The 21216-nt window shown below is 38.2% G+C and overlaps 1 protein-coding gene across 4 annotated transcripts in view; it reads right to left on the bottom strand.

Annotated features, from left to right (window-relative positions):
- LOC109405279 (hexokinase type 2) overlaps positions 1-21216 on the bottom strand; it is a 124794-nt gene that overhangs the window by 15926 nt on the left and 87652 nt on the right. For 3 of the 4 annotated variants that reach the window (XM_062842240.1, XM_062842237.1, XM_062842236.1), the window contains exons 2-3: positions 6255-6417; positions 5987-6171 (exon numbers count right to left, since the gene is read on the bottom strand). In XM_062842240.1, coding sequence (XP_062698224.1) covers positions 5987-6171; positions 6255-6417 — 348 coding nt within the window. Of the gene's footprint in view, positions 1-5986; positions 6172-6254; positions 6418-17025; positions 17749-21216 lie in introns of those variants that run through there. The other variant, XM_062842239.1, reaches the window with a different exon arrangement.

The following is a 21216-nucleotide window of genomic DNA, read 5'->3' as shown; positions in this document are numbered from 1 at the left end:
ACCCAGAGTTCTCGATGAGATAGAATAATAGTTTCTTCGGAAATTTTCTTCAGCAGGCTAAGAACTATCTGATAACGGTGACCTTGGTTCAAGATTCGTCCGCTAGGCGGCGATAGTATCAAAAAGGGTCAATCCTCTATATCTCAGAATCCTGATAAGAAAGGATGGTACCGTCGCCGGCAAAGTTATTCAAGCTAAGAATTAACTGACAGTTGGGTCTTTGGTCCGGAATGCCGGCAAAGTTTTGAAGAAAGCTAAGAACTATATGTAAATTGCGTCTTTGGTTTATTGATTTTTAAACAACCCAACTGAAAGTATCAAATTATTATCCTATTGCATCTTTTAAAAAAATATCGTATCAGATTGCTACAAGTTTTTTAGATCCCAAATCCCAATTCAATATTTGTTATGCGTTTCTGTTATATGGAATTGCTCTAGATATTCCACAAGAGGCTAACATATGAAAATATCTATAAACGCATCTACACGCAACCTGAGATTGGCAGATTCTAATACAATTGGGTATGAAACATATACAAATATTGTATTAGGGCCTTGCAAATACAAAAATTGGTAGGTGGCAGTATACCAAAAATTGTATTGGCTTCCTAGAATCTGGAAAAGGAAAATTTCGCATGTGTGCGTGTGGTCTGTCGCACTGGTTTCTCATTATTTGTTCTATTTTTAGACTGATCATGGCAGCAGCGGCGGCATCAAATACCAATACATGTTTAAAAAGAAATACGGGCGGCGGGAATCGAACCGAGACATTGTCATGGTGATACACAGTATCCTGCGCTCTAACCAGCACGACTATAACTGCACATGAATAGACAAGAGGCTGAAAGCCATCATGATCAACACAAACGTGGCTTGGCGATGGAAGTGATACAGCCGCCACACTGCACAATGGGTCCAGAGCCGTATTTGCGAAGACAAAACTGTTAATGCTTCAGCCTTAAGTTTTTAGACACATATTGTGTTTGAGAAAGTTTATTTTCAATTGTTGACCCTATTCCCTATTATTGTTATGTTAGGGTGGTTCGTCTGGTTAAACTGATTCAAAAATCTGCTTTCTAATAATTTTATTTGCGATGCCATGATGGATGGTGATGGATCGTTTAATTAGAAATTCCACCAATAAACGGCAAATTCTAAATTTCATATATCTCAGGACTCTCACCACTTAGAAAGTTGACAACGTTGTTAAGTGAGTTAAGGGCTTACAGTTTATGGTCCACTAGGCGGCGCTAGATACATATTTGCAAAATCATTCAAATGATTGATATTTTTTCGTGAAGTAATCAACAAGCTGTAAGTTTGTTTTCTTTGATCGTGTCTAAGTCAAGTCAAAGGTTTTTCAAAGAGCTATGTATTAGTCATACTTGTGCAATGTCGCATTTCATTCGGTTCACTTGATCCAGAGATATAGCAATTAAACGAAGAACGCTCAAACATGAACTACTTTATTAGAGTTGCTCCAATTTTATGTAAAGTTATCCAATCGAGCCCAAATTTGTACCGTTTATAGCTTACTAGTTGTGCAACTGGCAGGAAAAATTTTGATTACTTGTTCCTCAACGAGTTTGATTTAATTAGTGCAAATTTGGGCTTGATTGATTATTCAACTTTACACGAAATTAGAGCCCTTCTATCTATATCTAGTTTTTGATTTCCGTTTATCACATTACTGTACCTTAGGACTAAGCGAACCGAATTAAATTAAATTTTGAAGGTTTGTGACTAATGTATTGGTCTTCATATATCGTTGGACTCGACTAAAATATGACCAAAGGCAAAAAAGTTGCAATTTATTGAAAACTTTTCGAAAAGTTCTAGTGATTCGAATGTTTTATCCAAGGGCTGAAAGTCTCTGGTCAATCAGATCAATCAATCAAGAAGAATCAATCAGAAGTCAATCAGAAGAAATCAATCAAATCAATCGAATGTTTTATTTTTGTAAATTTGCTATAACTTTGTAAAACATTCTGATATTGTATAGAGAATAATTAATCAGCAGATTTTTGGATAAGCCACACTTGATTGACCGTAATCATTTCACAATAATGAAAAAAAAAAAGAAATGACAGAAATTGGCAGAAACATTTTTGCCTTCGTATATACGACTCTAGACCCATTGTGCACTGAAAAGCCCGCATCCAGCAGGTTGCTGTTTGCAAGTGGAAAATTCCATGTAGACAATAGGACGCGAAGCTCAGCAGCGAAGCGAAAGTTATTTTTAGACGCAACCCGGTTCAACTTCTCGGGTTTGAATGGAGGTGTTTGTGTGTAGTGGTATGGAAGCTATGAAACCGTGTAGCACATCTTAATACAACGAATGGATTATGATTTATTACATTTTCTGTACGTTTTTAATACATAAATTGGTAGAAAAGGCATATCTCAATTTTTGGTAGCTTTTCTTGTTTTGCGTGTAGGGATTTCCCCAAAGATATGCCCAGGGATTCGTCTAGAAATCAATTCAGGGCTTTATCCAGGAATTTCTTAAGGGGTTGATCCAAGACTTTCACCAGGGATTCCTGAAGATATTCCACGTGGGATTTATTTGGAAGTATTTCTAGGGATTCCTCGAGAGGTTTCTTAGGGGTTTTGCCGGGGGGGCTTCTCCAGGAATCCCACACCACAAAATACCTATCCTCGAATTCTTGCCAGGATTACTTCAGGTATTCTTCCTGGAATTCTTCCTAGAATCTAGAAATCACCAGGAAATTACCTAGTATAGAAATACCTATAAAATTTTATTCTTGGTGATTCCACCAGGTATTTTTCCTGGGAAATCCCCTACGGATTTGAACAGCGGTTTCTAAAAGGATTTTTTATGGACTTATACAGGATTTCAACATGAAATTCTTCTAGGGTTATCTCCAAAAATTCCTTAATAAATTTTGTCAGGGCTTCCAGATCTCTCCGTGGATTTCTGTAGGGATTCCATCAATAATTACTCCAGATATTTTTTCAGGTATCTTCTATACATTTTTCTGAGAGTTTATCTAGGAATTTCGTTTAAAATTTCTCAAATTTTTTTGTGGCAGAGTTTCCACAGAAATTTCTTCCGAAATTCGCCCAGTGATTTACCCATAAGTTCATCTAAGTATTTTTCATTTGATTTTCCTGGGGATTTCTCTATAGATTCTTTTATGAATACCATCATGGATTTATCCTGGTATTCCTCCAGAGTTTATCCAGGGATTGTTTCGGAAATTCCCCCAGAAGTTCCGGTAGGGATCCTTTTAGGAAGCCCACCGAAAATGTCCAGAGATTACGCCGGAATTTTTTCTAGGGATTTCTCAAAAAGTCTTTCAAAAACTTTCTACTAGAATTCCTGTAGTGATTCTTTCTGGATTTCCAACAGAGATTTATCCAGAGGCTTCTCAAGGGATCCTTTCAGAAATCCCTCCGAAAATCCCCAGAGATTACGCCGGAAATCTCTCTAGGGAATTGATTTCTCAAAGAGAAACTTTCTACTAGGATTCCTTTAGCGATTCTTCCTGGAATTTCTCCAGGGATTTATCCAGAGACTTCTCTATGGATTTGTACTATGTTTTCCTGTTACAGGCGTCGCTGATCCCAGTATCATGTGTGTGGGACATGACGACATGGCATGCTTGCAGCTGAGAACATGATAAGTAAAACAGAAAGCTAGCAGAAACAGCCGGCATTCCGAACCAAAGACCCAACTGTCATATATTTCTTAGCATGCTGAATAACTGTTTAGAAGACGGCATCATTCGATCTCATCAGGATTCTGCGGTATAAATGGTTGAACGTTTTTGACGCCGGCGCAATCTAGCGGGCGAATCTCGAACCAAGGCCACCCTTGCCAGATAGTTCCTAGCTTGCTGAGCAACATTGCTTAAAACATCATCAGATTTTTGAGATATACGTGTATGAACTTTTTTGACACTTGTCGCCACCTAGCGGATAAATCAAGAACCATAGACTTAATTATCTTATATTTCCTATAACCGCATAATTGTAACATTTGCATATTTTGCTGTTATTGACTTAAGGCGAAACTGGAAGCATTTTCTCATTTTTTGGATATTTGATTTTTTATTAAATAACGAAGCAATATTTTCAAAATCGGTTTTCGTGCACATGTAGAGTATGGATCAAAGTATCTTCTGAATTTTTTTGAGATGGAAAATGTTTTCCATTTTTGCAGAAACCATTTTTTTGTGAAATTTTGTTCAAAAATGGTTTCTGCAAAAACGAAAAACATTTTCCACTACAAAAAAAAAATCAGAAGATACCTTGATCCATACTCTACATGTGCACGAAAACCGATTTTGAAAATATTGCTTCGTTATTTAATAAAAAATCAAAATCCAAAAAGTGAGGAAATGCTTCCAGTTTTGCCTTAATATCGGGGATCATCATCAAATTACAAGTACTTTCGACTACCTGAATAAAATTTTCAAGTTTGTTCTAGGATTTGTGAAATAAACACCAAGTCGTTTTGTCTCATTGACCATCATTAACCGATGTGACCGCATAACAGTCACACTGGGAAAATATACTGGTTTTAATGCGTGTCATCAATCATACTCAAGTCCGATTTATTTTCTGACAATAGGTTCAGCATACAAGAAGTGCTGTAGAAGATCTTATTACTAAACAATTGATTACGAATTAATGGAAAATGTTTACAATTTCGGTTCATTCCCATACTATTAAAATTTGCAACTTTGGGTCCCATTTTCTCCAATGCCTACTTCTGTCGAATGTTACTGCTATGCGGTTATGGGCAGTATAGTTCTTAGCATGCTGAACAGTCAAAGGCGGCATCATTTCATCTTAACAGAATTCTGAGATTTAGGAGTTTGAAAATTTTTGACACTGTCGACGCCTAGCCAACGAATCTCGATACAAGGTCGCCATTTTCAGATAGTTCTTAGCCTGCTGAATAATTTTGCCGCAGGAACTATTCTTCTATCTCATTGAGATCTTGAGGTATACTTGTGAAAAGTATGTGGCCAATTGTGGTACTCAAGACATAGTACTGGGGCGCCAGAAGTTTCTTATAGAATCTCAATAATTTTTAGGAAGATCTTTTGGATTTATGGAGTTTTCCAAGGTGTTCCAGAAAGTATTTATCAGAGAAAAGTTGGAACTCTGAGATTTATCTAAGGATGGAATCTTTTTGATTTTTAGGTCGAATTTGTGGATTATTTAAAAATGCTCGAAGTTCTTCCAGAAAATATTTTAAGGTGATTTTTTGAGGAAATTTGTGACTGAGTTTCACTAGTGAAGTTTTTGGAGAAGTGCATGAAGAAGTTTGAAAGCTGTAGAAATACCTCTATGTACACTAATACACTATGTCTAACGAGGTTTTTGTGAGAGTAGGTACTTAAGCTGAAACAAATACAAACTTGTTTCGTCATTTTTTTTCTTCGACGAGAAACTCGCATGGCAATGTTTCTAGTGTTTCAGGAATTTCAGGAATCATCGCTAGCATTCTATAGGGCATTGTGCGAAATTGGTAGAAATTTGTTCTAAATTTATGGAGTTGTATAACGAATCCTACATATTTTTCTAATAGTAATTTTTACATATCTTATGCCGGTGTTTATTCCAGCAAGAAATTTTACAAAAATTGTAATAAATGTCTTTTTGTATTTAAATAACAATCTACAGGAAATATTTAATATCATTATGACTACATTTATTTTTGTTTTTTTTTTATAACGTAATTTAACCTAGCATGATTTGCTTCAGCTTTATAATTTGTTAATTTTTAATGCGATCACTGAAAGCTAAATTTTGGTTGTTAGCATGTCATGAAGCTTCCGTACAATTTCTTTTTACCATAGGCATATCTCTTTTGGACGTTTTTTTACAGATTGATTTTTCTTTTCTTGGTGAAATTCTTACCAAGCGCATCAAAAATACTCCAGAAAAAATACCATTTTTCCAAACCTGTTTCCTAATATTTGTAGATTGCCCTTATCAAACGAGCACTTACCTTCATGAAATTAGCTAAACATTCCGCAATGTGGTCAAACAGTTGTGTCCCACTGCCAAGCATAATACTCTGTGGAATGGCATAGATTTTTGACACCATCTCGAAGTCGTTTTCATCCTTCAGGTGAATCAGCAACACCCGGAAGTTGGTGCCGCCCAGATCAAGCGCCAGGAATTTACCCTTTTCTAATGGATAGATAGAAAGAGATAAGAATTTTTAGTTAGACTCAAGGAGTTCGACGACTGCAGATCATAGCTTCATATATTACCTTTTCCATTTGGCAGATCTTGTACGTAGGTGATGAAACATTTGATGTCTGCTTCGGGATGTGTGGCTTTGTTCAGACCTTTGTTGATTTCCTTCAGCAACCGCCGCATGATCTCCTCGATCTGTTTGTCTGACAGTATCAGTTCCTGACATTGTTCACGAATCTGCAAAAGAAAAGGAGAAGAAAAGCACTTTTGATTAGTCCGGTTGTTTTTGAATTATCTCGTCATATATTTTTAGGAAAAAAAAATACACTAGGGTTTTATCAATGGAAATTCAATATGTACTTCGATTTGTTTGTAGCAAACACGTTTTAGCTGGTTTCCCTAAATTTCGTTCGGTGTACTCGTGTGGCTTCTCAAAGACATTATTCAAATATTTTGTGATCGAGTTTACTATGCTATAAAAAATACCATGTTCCACGAAATAACACCGAATTCCACACCCGTGTTTCAACGGCATTATTTTACAATCATCGGTTTGAGCTTGCTACACGAAGGCTTGTTTTGTTTCGCTTTCGGTGTTGATAAGCACACTCTTTTTTTTGTCAAACCTAAATTTGCATCTAGCGCACATTTACGAAGCGGTCCAAAGTGCAAGTTTACTGTTACCTTTACCAGCCGGTGGCTTATAAAATATTGGTGTGTCGTCTGCGACTGCGACACTAGTGACAATTACCTACCGCGTGGAGACGTTACGAAATAGTGGTGCAACGACTAAAGTTGACCCCTTGCCCTGGTTCAACTGATAATTCATGAAAACAGTTTGAATTTCAACTTTCCTGTGATCGCTGAGACTAAGAAGTTGATTAAAGAGTACTTCCCCGTTCACAGGAAGATGAGGCAGGTCGTGGCCTGACCGTACCGGGAAGGTCACGACGTAATAGCCACAAAAGACTGACGGGGCTACTGAAGATGATTAGCTGCATATTAGCACATTTTCTAGCTAATTTCGATGGCAGCAGCTGATAAGCACGTTTTCTGTTTTGTTTGGGCTGCGGGAACGAGCCCGGCACGTCCCGATTATTGGCGTGGCGTCGGGCGTTGTTTTGACAAGTTGGCACCCGCTGATTGGCGGCCGTGTTTTGACGCGCATTTCACCCTAACTGACGAACTGTAGCCGTTCTGGATTTTATCAATGGGGCTTGGTTTTTTTTTTTGTTTCGTAATTTCACGCCTTGCCGATTGAAGTGATTATCATGCCATTGCAAATTTGTTTCTACTGTGACGTTTCGCAATCAAATGGCATGATAATTGGGTTTGAACGTCAATTTCAATTGATATAGGGTAAAAGCACTAGACTTCGCCACTGATCTAGTCTTCGCCCCATCATGCAAATTCTTTTTTTTTTATATGAAGTGGCGAAGATTAGAGCAGAATTTTAGGGGGATGAAGTGTAGTGTTTTACCCTCTCATTGAAATTCCTCTTTGATGTTTTTTCGTCTCTGAAACTATCGATCAGATCCTTGTTAACCCTAAAAGGGATACCTGGGGTCCATTGGACCCCAGGCGCCTTTCAGAGCTCGCCTTTGATGGCATACACTCAGCGAGGTCACGAAACTGAGGCCATGAAGGTATCCCTTTTAGGGTTAAACACTCATTCCTTGATTCAAGCAAATTTGATTTACCCATATCCATTCAAATAATATTACTTATTACTTATGATATTATACTGTATTCAAAATAGTTGGTACTGTTACCCGTCGTTCCAAATCCTACTCTCAATACAAGCTATGAAATATCTGCGGAAATCTCTAGAATTTTGGCAAAATTCTTAATTTTCAACAGGAAAATCATGAAGCTTTGAGTCATTTGAAAGTTTTTGGCAGAATTCTTTAATATTTATGGGAACCCTTGGCTGAATTTATTGTAGGAGAAGAATTCCGAATTTCAGAATGAGAGAGTTTAAAAATTTGTTTTGCTGGTCCCGAATGGAGTTGGTGGTGCTATTCTTAGAAAAAAAATTGTTAAACGCTCAAGGCAATCATACTGAAATCGTGGTTGTCTTGAAAACTTACATGATAAGAAGGCAATAGAGGGGTAGATTGTTAGTACATGGCTTTTGTAACGAGACATTGGTGGCTCCCACATAGAGGACTTTGGAGGGCCTCTTACCAATTGTCGTGTGGAAAACGATCTTCCTAACCGGAGATTTAACTTAAACAAGACGATTTTTGGGTGACGCGTAAAGGAACCTTGAACTTCCAGTCAGTCGGAATCTGAGTGTGGAGCGTAAAGAATAGTGAAGTGAGCTTCGGCCAAAAGTTTTACTCCAAGTCAGGCCAGTAAAGAGGCGATCCACCCTATTCAGAATCGGCTCTGGATGGAACCACCATTGGTGGCTCCATAGAGGAGGATAATTTTTTTTCTTTGTTCTCCTCTCTGGAGCCACCAAAGCTTTTCTTGATTGTTTGCTTTTTGTGACAGCTCTGCATGTGATCAATATTTATGCCTGTAATGGCCCTATAACTGTGTCCTGTCAAGTAGTTAATGTTCAGAATTCCCAAAAGTTTCCATGAGTTTATATTAAAGCATCTTTCAGCGTAACTAGTGATATCTTGCAGTCAGCAGTTCGAAAATATGACTCATTCTCACAAAAATATTATTCTCCCTCACGTCAATTTTCAGCAAAAATCTGGCTTTCGAATTATCCCGATGTTCCAAGTTCGAAGGTTTGAAGTTGCACAAAGTGGTAAAAAATGTAGCATAATAGAAAAGAAAATAATCTCACAAATAAAATATTCAACTTCCAAACACAGTGAAAGTTACTGTTTCGATAAGAGAAGATATTTCTCGATTGGTTAAAGTAATTTTTACTGGAATATTTGATTAAGAACCATCATTACGGGCCTTCTCAATGCTAAAACACGAATGTCTTAATTACTGCTTACTGCATTCGTTTTTATAGGATGATAAGCTATGCCATCTGAAGGAGGAAATTAGCGGAAAAAATAATTAGTTTAAATTTCTTGGACAACTTGTTGAGAAAGCAAATATGATAAAAAGTTAGATAAAATTTGGTATTTAGTGATAAATGATGTTGAAACCTCAAAAACACCTTTGTGCAAATGCAGATTTGGAGAATGAAGTTAATTCTTAGAGAACTCGATGGTTCTTCAAAATATCATGGCAATTGAAAGAAAATACAGAAATGAGAATTACAATATGCCCTATTCTGAAAGAAGTTGGTAGAAATCATCAGTTTATTTTATTTGATAAACAACGTGTACTTATAATTTTTGAAACAGTCTATGTTTTTGAAAAAAAATAACGATTCTGAAGGAAATTTTAATGAAGAAAATAAGAATATTTAATCAGGACTTTGTTGTAATTACTTGGAGAAATGGGTTTTCAAGAGTTTTGTCAGAAACAAAATAAAAACTCTAGTGAAGCTCGCATATCGAAAAAAATCCTCCTTACATGTCTTTAGGTTCAGTAACTGAACTTCAGTTATTTTTAAATTGAAAAAAATCTAAAATTGGCAAAAAAAATAAAAAAAAAATAAAAAAGGTTATTTATTGTTGATTAAGTTGTTAAAGAAAATGGCACATTCGAATGTTGCTTTTAAACTGCACATCAATATTGCTGGAGAAAGGCTCTGATAACGGAAGATATCGTTCAAAAGCCATCTAACTACAGCATGATCAACAGTTGCATTGTGCCTTGTATGGCTTCGTTTGTTATCGAGCTGGTGCCATTTGCATGATTACGTTTTCCTAAAATAAATCTTGTGTCGTTCAATCATCATTGATGACGAAAGAGAAAAAATCGATTAGCTACCCACTCCTTTTGTTTATCTTTATCTCTCTTTTGAATTTCTTGTGTTATTAAAGGGTAGTTGGCAGATATCGTAGTGTACACTAATCAATCATAATGTTTTGTAAAAAAATCTCCAAAACTAAACATAGGCTTGTTTTATTCTGAAAGCAAAGTTTGAATGAAGATGTTGACAACATCTAGCTCTAAGTGATTGTAGAAGTCTTGGTAGAAGTATACCTACTAGATAATAGCTGAGAATAAGTTTGTTTCCCAGTTTGAGTTGTACAAAAAAAAAAAGAAAAAAAAAATGGTATGGCATTTTTCAAACAGACAATTTATTAGGATTGACATTCATCTATCCCGGAACCAAGTCGAAGCTCTGCAAACGTATCGGTCATCCAACTGTGACCATTTTCAAGCGTCCCCAACCGGCTGAAGCCATTCAACTTCTGGCCTTCAACGGTCTATTACCGGTACTGGTAACGCCGTCGGCCGCAGCGTTGACGGTGGCCTTCGTCGATTAGGTATAGGCAGACAGTCGTCGTCTGATTAACCGTACCCGCAGCCAAATTTGAAATCCATATACCTACCCACAAAAAAAGGAAGGCGTGTTTGCAATCACGTGCGGACCCGTTCGCTGTTTGTTTGCTTCTCGCGACTTGTGACCAATTTTTTGGCAATCGACGAAGAACGTCAGTTCGGTGCAGCAGCGGCATTGGCAGTCGGACAAGACGAGAAACGTTTCAATACTATACAGTACGTTTGGGATCATTCTCATATTACTTACCACATTAAAAAGCATTCAATCTTTTTTAAATTACTTTCAAGATTGTGCCCGCATAGGCATAGTTATTCAAAACACCTTTCAAATTCGGTAACATAGTCTGTGAACGGTCTCCTAGTACAACTGGTGGGTGCTACGACTATTTAATTTAGATTAATTATAGCAGCGACGATGATGACGGAGTCTTGAATCTGAATGCACTATACCGTAAGACCGCGTTTAAATATTTGCGACTCATTACGTGCATCAAGCGCCGCTGCCGCTAGCCAAACAGCGCTACACATTGCACTGTACTGTACCTAACGATTGCGATCAAGTTCAATGTTACCTAAGGGAAGTGATGTTTGGGCTTTCCATAAAATACGTAGAGTAAGATGGGGCAAAAGTTCGACCCTAGTAGAAAATTCAATATTTTTCAAAAAACCCAAGCAGATATAAAAGAATGAATACCGTCTGGTGATTCTACCATCCATGGGTTAAAACATTGCTGAACAAAGTTACACCAAATGTCTTTTCAATTTTAAGTTACAATAATTTTTGTTTGTGAGTATCTTATTCGAACTCTTGCCCCACCACTGGGGCAAAAGTTCGAATCTAGTGTTTGAGGAATTTTGCTAACCGTAGCACACTATTGTGACACTTTGATAATAGGAATACCTGAAACCAATTAATATTTGATGTTGGAACTGGAATACACTTTAAAGTTCGATCTGGATTTTACCCAAATCAGGGTTAAATTTACTACAACAAAAATTAGTAGTTTTCCGTCAAATCCAAATAAAACAACTTTTTTTTTCAACTTTGACCGAATTTTCTCACTAATTCCATTATTTTTAGAGATAATATTGACATTTTGCAGAATTTGAGATTTTCACCTAAAGTTGCCACATGACTCGAGCTCTTGCCCCACAATTCGAACTTTTGCCCCACTATGTGTAAAATATGATTTCCAAATCTTTTTTTGCAAAAAGTTATACATGCTAAAGTATCTTCAAAATATACCTAGTTACCCCCCAAAATAAAATATCGAATTTGATTTCATTACAATTCCATTCCATGCGTTGGAAGGACCATCGCATATTACAATTTTTTGATCAAAAATCAACATTTTGTCATAACTTTTCGAAATATTGATCAATTTTCATAATTTTTGGAGTGAAAGACTCTTTTTCAAAAAGGCTTCGAACAACCTTGACACCCGAAAGAAATAATTTGAATTGAGCTCAAAAACTTCAAAAGAAACTCTTGCCCCACTCGAACTTTTACCCCACTTTACTCTACATACAGATAGTAACATTGTCATTCATTACCATTGTTTACATCAAAATGAAGGCGGTTATTGTGGTGGCCATTTGTACTTCTGCAACCTTATCCTTAAGAATACATTTTTGACGTAGTTTTCTGAATATAAGTAATTACGGAATGGAATAAGTATTTGAAGTGGTTCTCGATGGAGCTTATGCAAGAGTTTCTGAAGTAACCCATGGAGGAATTTCTGAATTAACCATTAGAGGACTTTTAAAGCAGTCCAAAGTGGAATTATTAGATCCGTTCGAACAATTTCGAAATGAACCATTGGAGCATTTTTTTTTTTTGAGGAATCCTTGGAGAATCTACTAAGTGATCCCTTGAAGGATTGCCTAAAGAAATCTCCGGAGGGATTCTTAAATAATATTGGTGAAAACTTCTGTTAAATTGCTTGTGGGACTCCTGAGAATTCCTGAAGGAATCGTTGGATGAATTTCTAAGAGTTAATGGTGATATTCAAGTGGAATCCTTGGATAAATTCCTGAAGAAATTCTCGGAGAAATTGTGGAAATCTGTGAGAAAATTTCTAAGAAATCCTTAGGGGAAATCTCAAGAAATTTTTGGAGGATCCTATAAGATGTCTTTAGAATTTTGTACAAATTTTTGGGACATTTATGAAGGAATCAATGGAGAAATTCTTAGAAAAAAATCTGGAGAAGTCCTTAACAAATTTCGAGAAGGAATCTGTGAAGCAATCCTTGGAATTCCTGGTGAGATTCCCGGAAAAATATTTGAAGGAACTCATGAGGAAACCTTGTATGGAGCAATTTCACAATGAACCATTGGAGAAGTTTTTGAGGGAATTCATGGAGAATTAACTAAATGATTCCTTGGAGGAGTTCCTAAAGAAATCTCCGGTGGGATTTTTAAAAAATCTTGGTTAAATTTTCTGTTAGATTTGTTGGAGGAATTCTGAAGAGAATTCCAGAAGGAATCATTGAAGAAAATTCCTGAAGGAATCCTTGAGGGATTTCTCAAGGAATTCTTGGAGGATGCTATTAGATATATGTATATGGAATTTTTAATAAATGTTTGAGGACATTCATGAAAGAATCATTGGAGAAATTCTTATAAGAAATTCTGGAGGAATTCTTGAAAACTTTTGCCAAGGAATTTCTGAAGGAGTTCGTGAAGCAATCCTTAGAATTCTTGGATAAATTTCCAGATAAATATTTTAAAGCACTCATGAAGGAACCTTGTATGAGTTTCTAAAAACAATAATAGAAGGGATGCCGGAATAAGTCTTCGAAGTGATTCTCGAAGGAATTCATGCAATAGTTCCTGAAGTAATACTTGAAGGATTTCCTGAAGGACTGAAAGAATTTTCAGAGGAATTAGTGTAACACTCGGAGCAGTTTCTGAATGAATCATTGGAGGAGTTTTTGAAGAGGAGAATTTATTGAATAATTCCTTGGAGGAGTTCCCGAAGAAATCTCCGGAGGGAAGAACCTTGATGAAAATTTCTGTTAAATTCCTTGGAGGAATCCTGAAGAGAATTCCTGAAGGAATCGTTGGAGGAATTCCTAAGAGTTAATGGAGAAATTCTCGAGGAATCCTTTGGATAAATTCCTGGAGAAATACTTGGAGGAATTGTGGAAATCTTGGAGGAAATTCCTGAAGGAATCTTTGGATGATTTCTCAAGGAATCGAATCCTTGGAGGATTTTATAAGGAATCTATGGAATATTGAACAAGTTTTTTGGGACATTCATGAAGGAATTATTGGAAAAAAATTCTAAGAAATTGTGGAAGAATCCCTTAAAAAATTTGCGAAGGATTTTCTGACGGAATTCGTGAAGCAACTCTTGGAGAATTCTCGAAGGATTCTGAATGATTTTGTGGAGTAATTCTGGATGTTATTTTTGTAAGAGTTTCCTTTTTCCAAGTAATCCTTGGAAAAAAATCTTAAAGGATTCTTGTATAAATTCTTGAAGGAAACGCCGACGAAATGTTAAAAAAAAGACACTACACCGTCTTCAGCCAGAGGCTGCACAGACTGAACATTACCAACACGAGACAACGGACAACACACATAACACCCAGTGGCCCAATGGAGAATTTTTCGTTTGACGAAAAGTTTTCCCCGACTGGAGCGGGAATCGAACCCGCACTCCGAGGCTTACGAAACGCCTAGACGACTGATGCCGCTAACCGCACGGCCACGAAGCCCACCGAAGCATCTTGTAGAAATCCTGAAGAAATTCTTGGAGTGCTTCATATAGAAATAGTTGGAGAGGAGTCCTTGTAGGTATATATGAATCCAATAATAATCCTTGGAGGAATTGCTGAAGAAATCTTTGAAGGAACTCCAAGCGTAATTCCTAGAGAAATTCCAGAAGAAATCTCTTTTGGAACGTTTGGAGAAATACCTGAATATTTGCCCGAATGAATGTATTGGAAGTAGGAATCGTAGAGGAATCTTTCGGAAAGATCCATGGAGGAACCAGAGATGCTTAGAAGAACTACAAGAGAAATATTTAAAAATCTCCAGAAGCAATCCCTGAAAACACTCCACAGCCTTACATAATGAAATAGGTTACCTCTAACCCTAAGGCGTGTACAAAATTCTATAAATGCATACTAGCATAACTACATAGCAGTGGAATTGTGTATCAGATTTTACACTTATAGAGAACTTCAAGTCTTGTGAACTATTAGAGAACTTCAAGTCATTTGAACAATTTCGTTGAAGACATGAGCTTTGTAATATGTCTGGATCAAGATTTAGGAGATGTCAAAAAATGTATTTTAGAAGCACAACAGCGCCATACAGAGGTGAAATTGCTAAATCTAACAAACGTTGATGTAGCTGTCAATCGTTGATCTAATTGTGTTACATTTTTGTTATCCCTTTCTGATCGATCAGTTATACCTACGATTCTCAGCAGAAACACTGCACAGCAATCGAATGGGACAAGCTCTGTGAAGAACTCCATTCAATGTAACCGGAATGTAAATATTTTGCCAGCAATTTAGTACTATGTGAGATGTTTACAAATATTCGCTGACCCTTATTCGATTGATAAACGATTATCACGCAGATGACTTTGAAAGTGTGAGAAAATGAATAGTAAAGACATAACACTTTTGCGCATCCATTTGATTTTTTTGTTTTGCTCTGCGCTGATCTAGGCAAATAAATACGCCTGTGTTTCTGAAATAGTTCGTTGAAATTGTTCCACTATTAACTTAAAACACTATAGTTAGAAAATCAGGGCAATACTCTTAGTGATAGATTATGTACAGATTACTGTGAAGATGATGCGGCACACTTCGCTTGGTTGCATAACGTGTAGGCGTTGTATTATTGATTTAAACTTTGCTGTGAAAGTTGGAAAGAAGGGAAACGGGGTTTTCAATCAGTTTCTAGTTCCAGCGATGGCTACGAACATACGTTTATACATGAGATGTATATGTAGAGAAGAGAGTATACAGAAAGTGGATAGAAAGATACAAAGCAGGAGGAAAGGGACGAACCAGGGATTGAACCCAAAACCTTCTGCATATGAATCAGAAGGGATAACAACTAGACCATCAAACTCGTTTCTTGTAAAATTTGATCAGTTCATATGATTTCGCTTTAAAGATGTTAGTGTTGATAAAGACACTACACACTCTTGAACAAAAGGTTGCACAGACTGAACAAAAGAAGAAATAAGAAACACAGACTGAACAAAAGAAGAAATAAGAAACGATTCATGTTATTTTAAGTGTAAGCGCTTCATAAAAGTTTGTTTACAATGCAAAAGAATTGGCAATAGTGTACTCAACAATGCAACGTCAAATATGCACTAGTACGCAGTCTATATGTGGGCCCACGCGAAAAAAATCCATAATCAGTTCCAATTTGTATAGGTACTTTAAATAAAAAACCTAAAATTACAAAAAAAAAATGTTTTTGGAATGTTTGTAAAAAGGTTTTTTTAATAGCTTTATAGTTTTTTTTTGTGAATAAGCCTTTTATTTGTGTACTGGTTCGCAAATTAATGTTTTCCGACAGTTAAGCATGATAATCTAAATTATAATTACATGATTTTTAAAGCTTGAATGTCAACTGATCATAAGCTACTAACAAAACACAGAAGCTCTAGCTTTCTTCATCACATGCCTGATGCTTAATTGTTCAAAGAAAGCTATCATTTTTCGAGTCGTAGCGATTATTGTTTGTCATCCGGTCACATGTAATCTAAATTACCGACCGGTGGTCATCCGTTCATCACTATAGTGCTGCGATAGTGCACATTGATGATGAACACAAAACAATTCTTCCCGGCCGCCGCGGCTGGTGCGGCGTTGGTATACGCTAATCTGTGTTCTACTAGTTTCAGTCCGATCCCAATGTGACCGCAACCTTTACAGATAAACAAGCTACATACTTTCGTCTCCGCTACGCACCGATCTTGAACACGGTTCAGAATCCGCCGCAAACTGGTATTATGCTAGAGGCGATCGCAGCCACGCGTGTGAACCGTTCAGTAAACACACACATTTTCTAGAGAGCTCACATTCTACTCTATAGGTAGGTGTCTCAGACGAGACAACCTAGCCTCACAACGAGTTTCTTTCGCCTTTCTTCTGTTGGCAAACACAGAGTTCCGATCGGGGTTTTCTTCTCTTGCCGTAATAGCCCGGCTATAGCAAGCCCCAAGGAGGACTGAAGGTCATCGGGACAGAAAATTCCTTCTTGCGGGAAAATAAACCGTCCACCTTGCTGTATTGCGAATTGATTGTCGTAATGGCGATAGCTCGGTTCTGCATCGTCGTCGACGTCAGTCATTATCGAACGTACCCACTCTGATGGTGCGTCATTTGATTGTCGTTAAAATCGTTATCATCGTTTATCAGATGACTTGGCGGAATCGCCTATCAGACGGTCATCGGTCGGCTTACATTCTGGAATGAATCGACACCTTCCGTCCTTACCTTGCCAGTGTTATCTTTGATGACTCCCATGGTTTCAGGTTTTCTTGTGACCTAGTCTGCGGTATACGGTCAACGGATGATATATAGGAACTACACTTTGCTACTACGAACTATGGCACTATCACTTTGGATGCTGGATACTCTATAATATTTTGAAATGCGCAATACTTGGAATAGTACTCAAAACCTCTCGCACTTGAACAGTCTCTTCACCGAATTATACTTTTGGTTCTGGGTTTCCGTTTGCCTGCGATCAATTTGCAGCTGCAGTACGATCCGGTCGCCACTAGGCTCGATCTGGAAATGCACTCTCCGTCAACTGATTGTAACGGACGTTGATTCTGCATAGGAGGCACAACACTACAACTGTTCTCAAAGTCCCACACAGCACAGCACCGACTAATCACCGCCACGGCAAGCCTTTCTCTACTTAACCACTCGAAAGTTCGGCATCGAGTGACCGGATCGGAATATTCAGATCCCACTTGTACTCTGGGCAAGTGTCTCTTTTCGCGCTTCTACCGAAGAAAATCGCAAACCGCGACGACTCCGTCTGTCCAATATTTGTCACAACGATCCAATTTGTATTTGTAGTTACATGCATATGTACGCGCGATGTCACATTTGATTCGGCTACCCTACTATCACTCTCATTCTTTCTCCTTCGATGCGACGATGGGTCTTCGAATATGTATATTGTTATTACACACTGACTATCCGCTCTCTGCGACTGCGATTTAACACGTTGAATGATCCCCGATGAAAGATCGGAAGCGTACTTATAGGTTTTTCGAGAGCAGCCGGGTCGAACCGGTGCGATGGTGCAAGGGTAAGAACGACAACTCGCTCGATCGTTCGAATACGATCGAGAGTGAGAGATGCACCCACCGCGGTAAAGGCAAGTTGCGCCGTGCCGGTCGGAGAGTTTCCATCGACTATTTAGTATTGAACTACCAACTAAAACATTCTCATAGGGCAATTGCGGTGGTCGATGCATGTGTACCTACTACGTACATGCGACACCGAGAGGCTTGGTAATTTATTCAATTACGTACAACAACAGTTTGATGATCGTTGAACTGTTTTTTGTTGTAAATTGCTGTTTGACCGGGTTTATACCGAATGGAATGTGTTGGATTGTCTGCGTAAAAACTTTAATTATTTTGTGTTAATTCAATCGTCTCTCTTGACGTACATGTGCAGTGCATAGTGTCTACTGTAGTTGCTCTCGTCAGAGTTTACAATACAATACCAGAATAGAAGAATTTTCAACGACGAAAGTAGCCAAGGACGTTAAATTGGAGTCTTGTAAGGTAGGGGTTTTAAAAAATTCAACTCGGTGCACTTAGTGCGCCACAGAGCCTTCAAAAGTGGACCCCGAGATATTGATCAACCTGCTTTCTCGATGACCGTATGGACATGGCCGGGGCCATCAGTAAGGTCCGAAACTCGCAAAGATGTGCATATAGAATAACACACAACAGGGTAAAATATAAAACTCATGCTCGCACAGTTGATTGGAAATCTCTTATGGACAATCTACAGTCTTCTTTTTTCACCGGGTCGTATCTTCTTTTGTCCAGAAATTCCTTCTAAGATTCACCTAGCTATCCTTGTCAAGCCCAGTGCTTTTTGATGAGATTTCTCCAGGAATTCATCCTCAAGTTCCTCCAGAAACTCTAATAATTTCTCCAGGGCTTCGTCCTAGAATCCCTGAGGGATTTCCTCCAGAGATTCCAAGAATTCATTCGAAAATGTCTGCTAAGATTTCTTCAGGAGTTTTACCAGGAGTTTCTTTGTATTGACAATACAATGGCAGGCAAAGAAAATCCTTCAATTAATAACTGTGAAAGTGATTAACGAACACTAAGTTGAAGCGAGGCAGGGCAAGTCCCAGTGATGACGTATAGCCATAAAGAAGAAGAAGAAAAACTACACCATGATAATATACCAGTATATTAATCGAAGTTTAATACATTTCAAATAACCTGCGGTATACGCTTCTAAATACTACAACAATCGACTAAGGTAATCAGACACTTGATAGGAAAAACAACGGCCAGAAAGCAAAGTCCGCGACTCGAATGGTGATTCAAAAATAGAAAGCTACTCTTTTACGACTCTCGTGACCAAGACCAAACCGAAACGGCATCATCATCACAGCTCCGATGATGATTCGCATCATTCTTTGTGATGTTCTTTCCCTTTTGTCCGATCCCAGAATGTAAATCATATGGATAAAAGGGCCCGGATGGGAATGACCACATGGTTTTTGTTGGTACAACATCACCAACCGTGTCGACAAGGTTTAGGTAAACTTGTTTACTTTAAAATTGGTCGTTTCAAGGAATATAGTTTAGACTTTGCGCCTGCGAACTACCCGGTAGCTGATAACCTTAGTTAGTAGCCATCATTCTGCTCGATAATGGGGCTGATTACACAGCGCAACATTTTGACGTAGGACTACGTCTCTCTTTTCTATACCGGGTGTCATTCTAAATTTTCAGAAATCAGCCGCGTTACGTTTAAAGTGGAGATTTTGAGCGGTAATAGCTCAGTCATTTCTTGTTGAATTTTCAAAATTTTGGCACCAATCGATTGCAAATCTTTACACCAATTATGTCCAATAATAATATTTGCTGTTTTTCAATAACAAACTATTGAAAAATTGGGAAAAGTGAACCCATGTTTATTCCAGCCAATCACGATCGAGCACATTTTGGAGCACATTTTGGATGCTCCCGTCGAATATAAAAGCTACTGCTTCTTCGCATCTTCCCTCATTTGCCTTTGTCGTCTCGAGGTGAACGCATCGAACGAGAGCTGCCCACTTTCTTCGTTTGCGTTTTCGCTCATTATTCTTTGACGGCCGTGTTGGCTCGGCGTCGGTGGTTGTCGGCAAGGGTGCTGTTGCACATTCGCCTTCTAACCGTCTAACGCGGCAGACGAAGGAAAGAATACGTTTCATCGATTGCTCGGCGGTGGTGGCAGAGGCAGCAAAATCCACAGAAAGATCAGCGACATACGAATTTGCGAGTTGCGTCGCTGTCCTCGGGGCTCGGTCCTTTCGCCGATTGATTGGCGGTGGCGCATTGATGATAGCATCAGGAACATCCAGGGCAACAAGCGGCGGGCCAATTTTCGACGGCGTTCAGCATTCAGCACGGAGGAATCCAACACGCATTGCGTGGCATGATAAATTCATGTCATTTTTTGTCTAAAATCTTTCAATATTCAATCGGTTCTTTTCAGGACCAAAATTATTCATCAAGAGTTGTGAATCAGATAATTATTTCATTCCATCATGGATCGGTAAAAGTGTGGTGCAACCGAAAAGTGAAAGATTGAATGCTTGGTGGCCCCGCAAGAATGATGATGCCGGCCACTAATGGTTCCATCCGGAATTTATCAACCCTATCCGAACCATTTTTCGTGAAACATCGATGAATTATAACGTTGTTCGAGTTAAAATGATCTTAACCTTACAATATTTTGATTACTTTATTCGTTAAATGGAAATTTTCTCATTTCTCGGTTGATTAACCGTTTCAAGCGTCTGGTGCATGCGGGGCGGGTCATGCAAATAAAATATACTGAAAAGCCAGCCGAATGGGAGGAGCTTCATCTGCTAATCTAGGGCATAAAAGCTGCTCCCTCTGATTTCTTTCGTCATTTTCGTTGGATCAGTCAAGCAGGGTGGATGTCACCTCCACACCTGAGCACTACCCATCGGCGACTCTCGGCTATCGTGCTGATAGCGTCATGAATCTTATCCACGGCAGAAAGCGACCTACCAATTTTCGGTGGCATCCTGCAGGATTAGCACGGAGAAAACCAACACGCATTGCGTGGCAAGGCGGTTTCATGCCATTTTCTTCCTGAAATCGTTACTTTATCAAACGGTCCTTATCAGGATCACCAAAAAATGATTCTTCAAGAGTTGTAAATCAGATAATTTTACTCCATCAATCGAGAAAAGTGTGGTTCACCCGAAAAATGAATGATTGAATTCCGGCCACTAATGGTTCCACCCAGAATTCAGCAACGCATTACCTTATCAGAACTATTTTCCGTAAAACATTGTTTAACTCTAACAATTTTCGAATTAAAATGATCTAAATCATCCAATATTTTGTTTACTTTAACGCTTAATGATTTTTTTTTCCATTTCTGGGTTGATTAATCGTTTGA

The sequence above is a fragment of the Aedes albopictus genome, chromosome 3 (assembly GCF_035046485.1).
Source record: "Aedes albopictus strain Foshan chromosome 3, AalbF5, whole genome shotgun sequence".
In the NCBI taxonomy this organism is placed as follows: domain Eukaryota; kingdom Metazoa; phylum Arthropoda; class Insecta; order Diptera; family Culicidae; genus Aedes; species Aedes albopictus.
The sequence above is the reverse complement of the archived record's forward strand: the minus strand, read 5'-3'. Positions and strand labels throughout refer to the sequence as shown.